Source organism: Ruditapes philippinarum, unplaced genomic scaffold, assembly GCF_026571515.1.
Source record: "Ruditapes philippinarum isolate M1 unplaced genomic scaffold, ASM2657151v2 ctg2475_1_1_1_1, whole genome shotgun sequence".
NCBI classification, from domain to species: Eukaryota; Metazoa; Mollusca; class Bivalvia; order Venerida; family Veneridae; genus Ruditapes; species Ruditapes philippinarum.
Genome location: NW_026866903.1, coordinates 37,041 through 52,411, shown reverse-complemented (window position 1 = coordinate 52,411; position 15,371 = coordinate 37,041). Strand labels below are relative to the sequence as shown.

The window sequence follows — 15,371 nt, the reverse complement described above, 5'->3', positions numbered from 1 at the left end:
TGAAAGTAACAAGAAAAAAGAGAGATTTGTTTGATTTTTTTTTTTATAAATTTATCATGTTTATTCATGATTGAATATGTTGATTTCTTGTAAGATTGTTTGCAGAAAAAAAACAATCTTTATGATTTTTACCTCTCCCTGAAAGTCATTATAATATTAGTTGAAATAAATACAGATGTTTTATTGAACAAATTGTAATTTTCATCCACAATCATGTTTGATGGTCAAACATGTTTATAAGACATGATTGACCAACATGGTTAATGAGGAAAAAAACATGTTTGTACACATCTTATCATGTTTAATCATATAACATGATTTCTTTTTCGCTAGGGCCTGAGTATTGATTATTCAATGCAATGACAATCATTATTCATTTTAATTTTCAAAACCACAAAAAAAAAATTCAATAGCTGCATAATATGCATACAGTTTTAGCATGTAATTATTATTGCAAAGTTGCATGCCAAGAACCATCTACAAATTGCAGCCTTTCTTTCAATTGTACAAAACAGACAATATCAGCTTGCAGATTCAAACAATCTTATAATCACCTAAAATTGATAAAACTTGTATCTAAAATGCCAAGGTGTTTCTATAGAGAATATGACACTAATAATTAACCAATAAAAAAATCATTTCAAGATGAGACCTTTAACATTTGGATGAACTGACAGACTAGTTTCTTCAGTTTAAAGATACTGAAGTTTGTCACTGAAAATATCTAAGCTGTATAAAATATGAAAGTGTGCTGCCATGGTTTTTAAAATTTATTCTTATACGTGGCGGCTGACAAAATATTTATATAGAGGGTATTTGTTTAGTTCAGTGTAAGATCGAAATATATTTCACCGAGTGAGCACCAAAAGGTATATTTCACAAGTGGCGCAGCCACGAATGAAATATAAACTTTTGGTGTTCTTGAGGAAAAATATATTCCGATCTTACACTAAACTAAACAAATTTTCTTTTTATTATATGCAGAGAAATGTTTAAAAAGACATTTTAACCTAATACTAAATGAAAAGCGCGCCAAATAATAATAAAACGTGACATAATTTATGACGTCACATCAATAAGTTGGTTTCCAGTATTGTGTACGCTGGTATTTCACTGGATCAATGAAACGGGCTTAAATTCAAAACAGTGAAATTATCAAATTGATAATTTCATTGTTTGAAACTGTGAAATTATCAGTTTTTTATTTCACTGATATATTTCTATAAACCACCGAAAAGCATGTAATAAGCATTTCTAATAACTGAGTTTTGACAGAAATGTATATCTTTGCATTTATTGACCAATGAGCACACTCTTTGTGCAATTTAAACAACCCTGTCCCTGCAGATAATGCACACTTTTATATCAATTTCCTGCAATACATATCATTTTACTTAAATAGATATGCTATCTTCTACATCTAGCTAGGAAATAATGCCGCAAAACACCCGCAAACACAAAAAAAATTGCATTTTATATTCAAATTGAACATATTCTTTAACCACAAGTATAATAATCAAATGTACACAGAGTATGTATAATAATGTTAAAGTATAAATGAAGCACAACCTGAAGAGAAGAAAACTTAATAATGTCCGTAATGAACTGTAGAAAATATCATAATATGTCATTGTCAAATGTTTGTCCTCAAACATAAAATGATTCATCTTTAAGTAACAAGGCTTTACATAAATTTCGAAACAAATTATGAAAAAAAAGAAAAAGTAATGGCTGCAATTTAACAAGAGCGATCAGTAATCACATGTGTCGCCTCATGATGGCCAATTTTATGTTGGGACAAATTTTGTGACAGACAGACAGACAGACGGACAGTGCACAACTAGACTTGGTACTGATCATTCCTGTAAAGTTTGGATAAAATTGCACCAGTAGTTTATGAGGAGTAGTCCGGACAAGCTTTTGCGTATCTGGCAACACACAGAAAAAAAACACCTTTTTATCAAAGGGCCATAACTCGGCCAAAAATCATTCAACCGGAAAACCCGTGCAATATGCGCAAGGACTTGAGCTACAGATCAATCCTGTAAAGTTTCATTGAAATTGCATTAGTGGTATAAGAGAAGTAGTCCGGACAAACTTTAAAAATAAAAATTATTAAAGGGCCATAACTCAAACAAAAATCATTGAACCGGAAAATGCTGACAATATGCACAACTAGACTTGGTACTGATCATTCCTGTAAAGTTTGAATGAAATTGCACCAGTAGTTTATGAGGAGTAGTCCGGACAAGCTTTTGTGTATCTGGCAACACACAGAAAAAAAAAACACCTTTTTATCAAAGGGCCATAACTCGGCCAAAAATCATTCAACCGGAAAACCCGTGCAATATGCGCAAGGACTTGAGCTACAGATCAATCCTGTAAAGTTTCATTGAAATTGCATTAGTGGTATAAGAGAAGTAGTCCGGACAAACTTTAAAATTAAAAATTATTAAAGGGCCATAACTCTGACAAAAATCATTGAACCGGAAAATGCTGACAATATGCACAACTAGACTTGGTACTGATCATTCCTGTAAAGTTTGGATGAAATTGCACCAGTAGTTTATGAGGAGTAGTCCGGACAAGTTTTGTGACGGACAGACAGACAGACAGACGGACAGACAGACGACGGAGAAGTGATCCCTATATGTAGCCACTACTCCGTAGAGGCGACACAAAAAAGAAAACAAATAGATTTGCCATTCAAGTATTTTATGCAACCTTCCAGAACAATATAACAATGCATTAACGTAATTTAAACTTTTACAAAAATGATAATGCATGTTGGTGCTCTAAGATTTGGCATTTGTCATTTAGCACAAAACAAAAAGAAGCAGAACCTTACATTAATTAGCTTTTAGATGATTTACTGTATAGAAGATTTATGTTAATTATCTTAATTTTTTCCATTATAAATGTAATGCACATCTCTTACTGTTGAACAATTATAGTGTATCCAACACAAGGAAAAATGCTATACATTTGTATTTCCAATCTTATATCTTTAAATTGTTGAAAAGAATATAATACTTCTGTGGGAAATGGGGGGAAAATATAGCAATTAAGTAAGTGAACACATTTAGCTTAACAACTTCTCATCTTAACAAAGAAGATGAAAACAAATGTATAACCATTTCCCAGCTTGCACAACATAAAAATGGTGTACTCAGAAATTTGATAACTTCCCCTCTTAGCACCACAGTTGAGATGAATGTACTCACAATTATAACAACTTGTAATTTCATCACCTAAATGTGGGAATAAATATATTAGTGCTCAAAAATACAACAACTTCTCCTCATTGCATCAAAGTGGAAACAGATATACATTATCAAACAGTACCCGGCAACTGCCCCTCCTAAGACAAAAAGTGAAGATAGATCAATTATTCATGGATTATATGCATTCAAAACAATAGCACACATAAAATATATTTAACATTGAATTAATGTAAATTCAAACAAATGAATTACATGGTCACACATGAAAAATTTTAGCCTCACAAAAAACCCATAAGGTCAGGAAACCAGTCCTTATATTTCACAGGTGAGCATAAATTATGTATCATTTTAGCATTCAACACTTTATATATGATGTATATTTGCAATAAACAATCTTTACTGCCTATTGTATATCAAACAAAAACCTAATATACCAATGTTAAAAAGAAAACCAAGCCTCTCTGTCAACCTTTTTATTGCCTCTTAAAAGGCACAATTTCACCTTCTAACTTTCATGTCATCTTGTGAACTCTGACCTTTATACCTGTAACTTCATATTGTTAATTTCTACAACTTCAAAGTAAAAAATACTGAAAATTATGTACATTCCACAATCTAAGATCTTGATCCCGTAATCTCACAAATAAATAAAGTTTAAGATTTAGACCTATCATCATCAAATCATGAAAAATACATGATCTCAAATTTTGTTTCATTGTTAAAGTATTTTGTTTAAAACTTCCGTGTATATTTTTAGGTGCATCTGTGGCTTAGTGGTAACGGTTGATGTCTTAAATCCACTTGCCCCTCACTATTGTTGAATCTTACCTGTGACTTTTAATTACATTTATTTCATGTTAGGAAGCTATCCAGATAGCTAATACGGATCAGGGATGGATGTACTCAGGCACCCTTGACATGCCCGAAATATTTTAGTCATGGTGGGGCACCTTCAGTCTTCTGCCACCAGTTTCTGATTTCAAAATGCTAAATTTTAGCAACTGTACAGTCCAATACATAATGATAATACAATATAATAAGACAATTCAGTAGGGTTTTATGAGCTGGATAATTCAACATGGCAGACGTAAACAAGCCTGGTGACCTGGTCAGACTAAACAGATGTATAAACTTGTCTTAAGTTGTTCTTTAGGCGAATGATCATAGCTTCTTAGCAGTGTTGATAAAAGGTCAGAAAAATAAAATTATACACATCATAATTTTAACACACAGAACATGTATTTTTTAATACTGATATCATGAAAACAAGACTGGTGTGAAAGTGGAATTGATAAATGATACATGATATATCAATGTATCATCGATATTTGTCACCAATCACCAAATATCAATATATTGTCAATATACTTTGGACTGAAGTAGTAACAGCTCATGTCAAAGGTAAATATAAGCCCTTTTTTATGGGCCTTATGTTATGGGTTGGTGGCCTATGTTCAGTTTTGGTCAAGGTTCATAAAAATTATGTAAATAGTCTTATATATATGGCTCTATGTGAGTGATGGCATATATATTATATGGCCGTAATTTCCATAAGCATAACATGACATCACCTTTTAAAGTTGAAATTGTAACCTTCAAAATCCCTGGAGCATTCCTCATCAAAATTTACAGTCAAGTAATTACATACTAGTATATGTGTAACTGAGTCAGCCATTAAAACAAATGGGATGCATCCGTATAATACTGTACATTTTAACTTCATTCATAAAATCTTCATTTACTAAATCTGTATTTACCCATCACTTCGGCCTTTCTGTTCCTTTATACAATTGTTTCTGAAGCTGATCAGGAAAAAGATCTTTTGCCAAAAAAAATCAATATCTATACTATTTACATTTTTTTATCTTCATCTTAAAGTATTTGAAATAATGTCATATTTCCCGTACCCGCAAATACATATAAAAACGCTCAGTTACCAGTAAGTAAAATTACGTAATTAAATTATCTCATTTCTAAAATAAGCTTAAAAGGAGAAGAGATAATGCATGTATTGTTTAGTTTGAAAGCAAAATAGCATAACATGTGAAGAAGGCCAAAACATTACAGAAAATGGTATAAATTGGTTACATATACATGGACTTTTGAAAAAAGATCGCAAAAAAACATTGTGATTATAAATTTAGAAGCCATAATTATTAGAATTAAAATCTGAGTGATAATAAAATCTCCACATTTTGTATTGCTTTGCGGGTGATAAACAATTTAAATTCTGTCTAACTGCTTAACTTATTCTTTCTTTTAAGTTAAAAGTTACATCATTACTCAATATTGTAATAATAATAATTTCAAATTGTTTTTCATTAATATTAGAGTCCACTGAGGAATAGAGTACTTCATGGACAAAAGAAGAGTCCGCTGAGGAATACAGTATTTCATTGACAACTAAGAAGAGTCCATTGAGAAATACAGTATTACATGGACAAAAGAATGGTCCATTGAGGAATACAGTATTTCATGGACAAAAGAAAAGTCCATTGAGGAATACAGTATTTCATGGACAAAAGAAGAGTCCAATGGGAAATACAGTATTTCATGAACAAAAGAAAATTCCATTGAGGAATACAGTATTTCATCAGGACAAAAGAAAAGTCCATTAAAGAATACAGTATTTCATGGACAAAAGAAAAGTCCATTGAGGAATACAGTATTTCATGGACAAAAGAATAGTCCATTATGAAATATGATATTAGTGGATACACGTAGTAGGACATGTTTTACATGGCTGAGTTTAAATGATTGTTTTTGTCGTTCCCGGACATGTGAATAGGAATATTTGTGTTTGGAAATATATTGGAATATATTAACTTTTGAATTGTGGAAAGGTCGTATTTTGAGATTATATGATATTGATGAAATGTAGGCATAAAACTTCGGTGTTATTATCTAACATTTGGCGGCCATTACTAACCATCGTCCAGTGGTCTGAGTGTTCAACCAAGTGTAAAGTCGATGTATACACATATATAGTACACCCCCGCTGCATTAATAAATCTACGGAAGCGAGTAAAGGACATTACGTATAACAAAAAATTAAGCAACACTCATTATGGGTGTTGACGTAGAAACATACAGATATCGCATTGGTTTATTCATACCCACACGAAAACGGCATTCGAAGAAACACTACAAAAAGTAAATTCAAACTTTATTCTTCAAAGTCGGATATTCACCTTAGAGTATTAGCTCCATGTCTCGTCATCATGTTCATGCTATTATGCGTTCAAAGCATTTTAGTTGTAAATGCCTGGATGAAATCACTTGATATTGTTTATCGTGAAGAGTGTCAAATGATAAGTTTGATGTACCCTTCCAGTGTCACATGCGTAAGTACAAGCGACCACTACAATCCGTTTAACATAACCTATAACATAGCCAGACTTAAGCTGTTGTTGGCGTCGGATGTCGAACTAAATCCTGGACCTGTTGATTTTGAAACTATACTGGATGCTATTAAACAGTCAGAAAAATAAAGTTTTAACACAAAATAATGTCGGTTAAGACAGATATATCAGATATCAAGAATGACATATCCTCCATAAGAAATGACCATATCAAATTAAGGTCTGAAGTTAAGGATATTGGGATAAAACAAGCTAGTTATGAGGAAGCCCTTAAGTCTACTAGTCAAAAGGGTCGATGTTTTGAATGAAATCACAGAAAATTTACGTCTAGACACGGACCATCTTAATAATATTGTAGGCAGGTACAATGACACCGTATCAATATTGAACGAAGAAGTTGAACAGTTAAACGTAAAGAGTATCTCAAATAATATGAGGGTATTTGGTCTATCCGTCGGAAATGACTCAACTTATCCGGATTTAGTTAAATTGGTAATTGATAAAGTATTGAACATCGCTTGCCCGACATTTAAATGGAAACCAGATGACATAAAAAACATTCGCATAATTCCAGGTTCTGATACAAGTATTTCTTCCCTTATTATCATTACTTTTAGACATGATGATGAACAAGTATCAAGTTGTTTAAAGGTCGTGATCTACTTCGAAAATATTCAATTCGTGTCGGTGATGATTTGACATACAAACAAAGGCAAATGCTCAAAAAGCTTAAAAACAAATGAGGGGAAATCTGGATATTTCTTTAGAGGTAAACTGTGCGTGCGGGAGGATAATCATAATACGGAGGACAAAATAAACAGGGTTTATAGACAGGCGCACCGTGCCGTGAAACCAACAGTGTATCCAGCATCCTATGGTCAAGAAATGGAACATCAATAGGGGTTAGGCCGAGGCCAAGTTGACAATCGTAAAGTTTTGAGAATAACATCTTGGAACATTGAAGGTGTAAACATAAATTTTCATATCAGGATATCATAGACTATTTTAGAACATTTACCATTATATGTTTATTAGAAACCTGGGAATTGTGTTTCGATGATTATGTTGATATATTGACTGACTATATTTGTTATTACAATAATGCATTTAAGTATAATACTCAAGGAAGAGGTATGGCAGGTATTGCTGTCTATGTACATAAATCTATTAATGGATATATATCACGATTACAGTCAAATTGTAAATTTTGCATTTTCTTGAGAATATGTAAGCAATTGTTTAATGCAAATCGAGATATTATTTTATGCATTGTATATTTACCCCCGGAAAATTCTCCGGCATATATGTACGAATCATTTAAAGGTTTAGAACTGTTAGAACATTACCTATTTGAACTCGATGTAAATTTTTCCGAGGTTGATTATATCATACTAGGCGATTTAAATGCACGAACTAGTAACCATAAAGATTATATTGAAAATACTTCAAACATCCCCATATTATCGGACTATGATGACATTTTGTCAAATTCTTTACCGACGCGACATTCGTGTGACTCAGTCATTAATAGGTTTGGCGTTCAGTTATTAGATTTTTGTAAAAAATATTCTTTATAATATAGCAAATGGACGCTGTGGTCAAGATTGTGGAGTAGGTCATGAAACTTTCATTAGCAGTAATGGCAGCAGCGTAATCGACTATTTAGTTGCATCAGAATCTATATTCAATCTTATGTCAGATTTTAAAGTTGGGGACAGAACTGAATCGAGTCATTTACCAATTGAAGTAAATCTATCTAGTGCTGTTGTGTTCTCAAATATACTACCCGGAAATAATAAGAATAAAGAACGTGTCGTTTATAATTTCAGTGATAAGACTGTAGCAGATCTGAGACAAACTTTAACTTACACTTTAAATAATGAAAAGTTACATAACATGATTTGTTATATTACAGATTTCTCAAATGATATAGATTCTGTACTAGATTCCATAATGGATATTTTTAACAAATCTAAAGTATGCGTGACTGAAACAAAACGTACTGTTCTTAAGCATCAACCTAAATGGTTTGATAACGAATGTTTTGTACTGAAAAAGAGTAAATACTATCATTTACGTCGCTATCGAGAATGTAGATCGAATTCTAACCTCGAGCATTACATACAAGTTAAAAATCAATTCAAAAATCTTTGTGATTATAAAAAGAAACATTTCTTTAATAACAAGCTCGATGATTTAGTAAAAGATTCAAATAACCCTAGATCGTTTTGGAAAAAAATTAAGTATTTTTTGTCTCCGTCTTCAAATGGTAGCGCTCAGAGTAGTATTCCTTTAGACTCTTGGAAAGATCATTTTGAGAAATTATTTCAAGGCCTAGTTGATGAAGACGCAGATGAAATTGCGTTAGTTGATGGAAATTTAACTGAAATTGAAAATGAAATAATTAACGCAGAAATCACAGAAGAAGAAATATTAATGAGCATTCGTTCATTGAAATCTGCCAAGGCGCCGGGACTTGACGATTTCCCACCAAATTTCTTTAAATACACATTTGATTTAATAATGCCATTAATGGTTACTTTATTTAACAGACTATTTGCTAAAGGGGAATTTCCAGATTCATGGAGTACCGCTATTATCATACCATTGCACAAAAAGGGTAATCGTAATGATCCAGCGAATTATCGCGGAATCTCTTTGCTTAATATTTTTAGTAAGATATACACATCCATTTTAAATAGACGACTATCTTTTTATGCCAATGTTTTAATAAAATAGACGAATGCCAATCTGGATTTAGAGCTGGTTATAGTACAACAGATAATGCATTTGTTCTGCAATCACTTATTTCTAAGGCACTTTCAAAGAAAAGGGGCAAATTATATGTTGCATTCGTTGATTTCAAAACAGCATTTGATTCTGTCAATCGTAACAAGCTTTGGCAAATACTTTACAATGCTAATATAAGGGGAAATCTTTTAAATTCTATTATTGCTATGTATCATAATGTAAAAGCATGTGTACGTTCTAACGGTCAAATCTCAGATTATTTTAATTGCCCGATGGGCCTCAAGCAGGGATGTTTGGCTTCGCCGAAATTGTTCTCATTTTTTATAAATGAATTATCAGTTATGATGAACAATGACGATAAAATTAAAGGTATACAGATAATGCCAAATGAAATTTCAATATGGCTGCTAATGTTTGCGGATGACGTAGCCTTGATTGCACAAACAATTAGAGATTTACAATATCAACTTAATGTATTAGAAACGTTTTGCAAGTCTAGTTGTTTGCAAGTAAATATATCAAAAACAAAAGTCATGGTTTTTAAAAAAGGGCAGTCGATTAGCGCGTAATGAATGTTTTTATTATAATAATCAGCAACTTGAAATAGTTAATTCTTTTACCTATGTTGGAGTAACATTTACATCCACTATGTCGTTAAATATTATGAGCAGTGAACTTGCAATGAAAGCTAAACGAGTATTATTTTCTTTACTTTCTTCTTTGTATGATTATGGACAATTGCCTTCAAACATATTTTTTAAATTATTTGATACCAAAATATTACCGATCCTTCTGTATGGATCCGAAATATGGGGTTTTAAACCCCGTGAAAATTGTGAGCTTATTCATCGTTTAGCTTGTAAACGATTTTTATGCGTAAATAGAACATCTAGTAATAATGTAGTATTAGGCGACTGTGGTCGTTATATATCCAATTTATGTAGAATCTGCCATGCGTTGCATAAAGTACTGGTTCAAATTATTGAAATTACCTAATGACAGATATGTAAAAATTTGTTATAGAATGCTTTCAAGTACAACATGTGCTAAATATTTTAATTGGGCAAATGAAATTGAACATCTTTTATGTAGTAATGGGTTTGGGCACGTTTGGTTGAACCAAGGAGTTCAAAATGAAAGATTGTTTCTCCATTTGTTTTGTCAAAGACTTAAGGATAATTATTTGCAAGGATGGTATAGCAAGTTAGATTCTAGTGATTGTCTCTCATTGTATAATCGTATTAAAAATAATTATGACCAGGAAACTTATATATCTATCTTAAATATCAGGAAATTCAGACATTGCTACGCTCAATTACGTTCAGGGCTTTCACATTTAGAAGTGACTAAAAAGTCATATAGAAAAATTAACACGAATGATTGGAATTGTAAAGTATGTTCCTTAGGATTATTTGAAAATGAATTTCACTTTCTACTAGTCTGTCCTGTATACGCAGATTTAAGAGCAAACTATATTGCTAAGAAATATTATACTTGTGCAACAGAGCACAAATTGAATATATTATTATCGTGTAAAAATGAAAATGTTATAAAAAGTCTTGCCAATTATGTTTATCATGCAACAATTCGAAAAAAGATGATTATGCAGTTTTGATTTAGATACGTCTATATTTTATCATTAACGTTGTAATTTGTGTGAATTGTTATAATGTATTGATGAGTGTATCCACATAACTTTGTATCTTTTTAATGTTACAATTGTATATGTTATGGGCTGGTGGCCTAAATCAATAAATTCTGTTCTGTTCTGTTCTGTTCTGTTCCATTGAGGAATACAGTATTTCATGGACAAAAGAAGTCCATTGAGGAATACAGTATTTCATGGACAAAAGAATAGTCCATTGAGGAATACAGTATTTCATGGACAAAAGAGTTCATTGAGGAATACAGTATTTCATGGACAAAAGAAGTCCATTGAGGAATACAGTATTTCATGGACAAAAGAATAGTCCATTGAGGAATACAGTATTTTATGGACAAAAGAAGAGTTCACTGAGGAATACAGTATTTCATGGACAAAAGAAATCCATTGAGGAATACAGTATATCATGGATAAAAGAAAGTCCATTGAGGAATACAGTATTTCATGGACAAAAAGAAGAACAGGAAGAAGGGCATGTGAAGGAAATCAGATATAAAGCCAAATATCTATTACAAGTCTGATGCTCTCATTCTGCAGACTAAACCAGACTGGTCCACAAGACAAATTATACATGCCACTTGTTATAGACATTAAATTAAAAACAATTACATATACCTTATTCCATTAAATTTATTGAAGCTAAAAGCTATTGGTTGAAAACAATTTACACATACTCTATTTCATATGATTTATTGTTCAGCAAAAAAAAAGAAAAAAAAGTGTATCAACTTTTTCTACATTATTCATGGGAATTAAATATTTTGGATTGACACTTCTGTGACATAAAATAAACACACTTGTAATCATTTCACAATGATTGTGATTTATTATTGCAAAATAAAAAGGTCTCTTCATCTTTTCAAATATTGATCAAAGCAACGCGGAATTCCGTTGTGGTAATAGGACACCTCAACAAACCCAACTTGTTCACAATAAAGGACTGGCGAATTGTCTGTAATATCTTCAACAGTCATTATTATAAAATCTTTATAGATTTATTATAAAACCATTTTCTTTAAAGTAGAAATGAGTGAAATATTTGCACAAAAAAAATCAAAGTTGTATTTTATTGGAAAAGAAAAGCGTTAAAATTATATATTCTGGTAGCTACAGTTTTTGTGCTTTGTATGCACAATAAAAAGCTAGTTGTCAAGTCAAGGCAATTTTTGTAACTACAGTATATAAACAAAATGATATATATACAATCCTTAAACAAACTAGGAAATAGCACTTTAAATTGTTATGAATTGAAATGTGCTAATCTTTAACGACATAAAGTATGCATATCTGCCATCTATCATTTTACTCTTGAATACATTACAATAAAAATGAAATATGAAACTAGAAATACACTGTATACATTATATAAACTTCTTTATATATAATTTGAATCAGGATGTTAAGCTATTAAATTGTTGACCTACTAGAATCTGACAAAAGTGTTATATAAATATTAGTTAAAAATATTGATGGTGAATTATTGACTAGCCTATTAGGCCTCAAAACTGTATCTGACCCAGCTTCCTTCTGGATAATTTCAATATACATTATCACAAAGGATTTAAAGAGTTAATTAATTATATCCAAAGCAAAAGCTGGTCCTTCATTTCTTACATAAAAGATTATGCATAGGAACAGAAATGCCTAGATTTTCTTTTAAAGTGTAACATAGGTAGAATTAAGGCTACTTGTAACTGCCATCTTTCTATGCAAAAAAACCCAACATTTCCAGCCAGATAAAAAAACAAGCAGTCTGGTGAAGAAAAAAAGAAGAAACAAGGGCAACGATGACTGACAAACATTGATAATAGTCATTAAATTGGTAAAAGATATGCCAGCAGGTGCTCTCAGTTTCCCTATGATCAGAATCAAAGTACTTGAAGAACTTCAAGGATGGTATATAAAGACCTCAAAAAATATATGTATTCTTCAGCGGCTTATCTATAACCTCTATCTTAGCTGCGGCATGTGTTTATGAGTACTCTGGTAGATAGATGAATTCATAAGATTTTCCAGGAGTCTTTCTGATTCAAGAATGTTTTTTAAAGTAAAAAAAAAAAACGCACACACACAAAAAAACAAAACTGCTTTTGATCGAAATAAAATTTTTAAAAACTCTGATGGGATAATTTTTTAGTTTATATGTATACATCATTATTATCATATTAATCAACGAAATTCTCTCTGTGCGCTACATTTCTCACTTCTCTATTAACATCATCATAAAATATCATCACTTCTATGAACAACCCTTTGAACTACATATTAAACAACTTTATTACAAACTAATTAAATAATCAGAATAAATTATATAATATACATCTCACACTCATCTTGAAACTGTTTTAACTTTAAACATAAATTATCGCACATCAGTGATATATAATTTAAAGACATTTGCAACATTAAGTATGTTTATAATGATTTACTATATATATTATCGCACATCAGTAAAATATAATTTTTCAAAAAAAATTCGCAACATTTATGGTTATAGTGATTGGTTCCTAATATTTCCTATCAAAGCAAAATTAATGAAGAATGAATTTCTTTTTAAAAACTTTAAACATTTTCTTCCTTGCTTATATATAACTTATTGATCAGTGTTAGCTCATTATTGATTTATTAGAAATGTCAGATTACGCTAAAGTTTCTTAAAGTTAAATTTATTATAAATTAAATATGCCTGCTTTAAACTTGAACAAAAAAAACATTCAGCAGGAAACAATTAATATAATATACACTTGTTTGGTTGAAAGATATTACAAGTATGGGCTTATTTTCATTGTAAAGTTATCTTGGGTAAAAGGAAGTTTTCCCTATACCAGAAAAAAAAGTTTTGTATAAAACTTAGTTTCCAGAGTTGGTCACAATTCACAATTATTTTTCACATGTTAATATCACCCATATTTCAATATAGACATGTCACAACTCCATGACATTTGTTGTTGTCATATAAAAATGTGTCTAACAAAAACTGATGTACATAACACACATGTACATGTAGTTGAATGTTTGCCATGCCAGTAAAAAAATGTATCATCTTTTATTTTGCAATTTGAAATATCCATCAACCTTGCTAGGGAGAAAAAACCTGGCCTTTCACTGATATCACCAAATTTGTGTAAAGGTTTCTCGGGTTTTTGTTTGTTATTTCTGTCTCTCTAGTACAAACAGGTGTTAACTTAACACTGTCAAGTTGGAATGTGAAAAAAAGTTAATACTTGACCTAAATTTCAAACTTTAATGAGGGACATTTACTTTTTAACCTATTTTTGTTATTTTGATAGTACACATACTGTATATACCTAAATCTATTATACAACTCTACATGTATAACAATATAAATGCATGACTGCACATTAACATGCTCTCAAGTATGCACTGCGTTACATTTTCAAATTATCAAAGGATATTTTTGGCTGTTACTAAATACAGAAACAGAAACTAATTAACACCTTAACACATAAATTTCTCTTCAGTAAATTGATACGGGGAAAAATCATTATAAGAATATATCTAAATATAAATACTTCTTCAATAAATATCAATATTTATAATGTTAAATTGGGTATAATTATAATTTACAAAAGTGTAAATGCGTCTTAATTCTCAGACTAAACTGTAAAAAGGGAAAACAATGCAACAAGTAACTTTTCAGACTGGCATATACTGCAATGTAAATCAAACAAAAAATATAAATTTCATGTGGATAAAGATTTCACCTGAAATAACCTAAATTAAGTTTGCGACAACCTAAAATGCTACATGTATTTATCTATAATTAGACAGTCACCTACCTGCATTTTCTTCACATCCAATATATAAAATTCTAGCATATAATGACGCAAAAAATACTAAAACTTGAACGAGAATTACATCCATATTAAAACTGTAAAAAGCACTTTTTATAGAATACTTTTTTATCACAATATTTTCATTGAAATCATTGGTAAAATATATTTAATTCCTCTGTAATCTTCAATTAGGGCACATTCACATTATGTTTACACCATTTTCTCAATGTGTCATTTCACAAAATTTTAATAAATATTCACAACAATAACTGCGTTTCACCTTACTCCATTTTGAAGTAACTAATTCTTACAAAATATTTATTTTTCAACAGCTCGATGTTTCCTGTAATTTTCTCCTTTGAGTCACTTCACCTCCTCTCTAAAATGAAGATTGGCTGTTCCATCTAATACTTGATATAAACAGAACGGTAATTATCGAAAATTAAATATAAATTAATATTTCATGAAAAAAATAACACTTGTACCAATTTAAAAAGATATATCATATGTATAATTATAAAACTGTATAGATGTCATTGAAAATGGAAATTTTAAAATAATTGTTAGGCGCACA

The 15,371-nt window shown here is 30.8% G+C and overlaps 1 protein-coding gene across 2 annotated transcripts in view; it reads right to left on the bottom strand.

Moving 5' to 3' along the window:
• LOC132734157 (vascular endothelial growth factor receptor 1-like) overlaps positions 1–15,264 on the bottom strand; it is an 89,176-nt gene extending 73,912 nt beyond the window's left edge. For both annotated transcript variants that reach the window (XM_060720872.1, XM_060720873.1), the window contains exon 1: positions 14,801–15,264. In XM_060720872.1, coding sequence (XP_060576855.1) covers positions 14,801–14,885 — 85 coding nt within the window. In that variant the 5' untranslated portion in view covers positions 14,886–15,264. The remainder of the gene's footprint in view (positions 1–14,800) is intronic.
• Between the last annotated feature and the right edge of the window lie 107 nt (positions 15,265–15,371).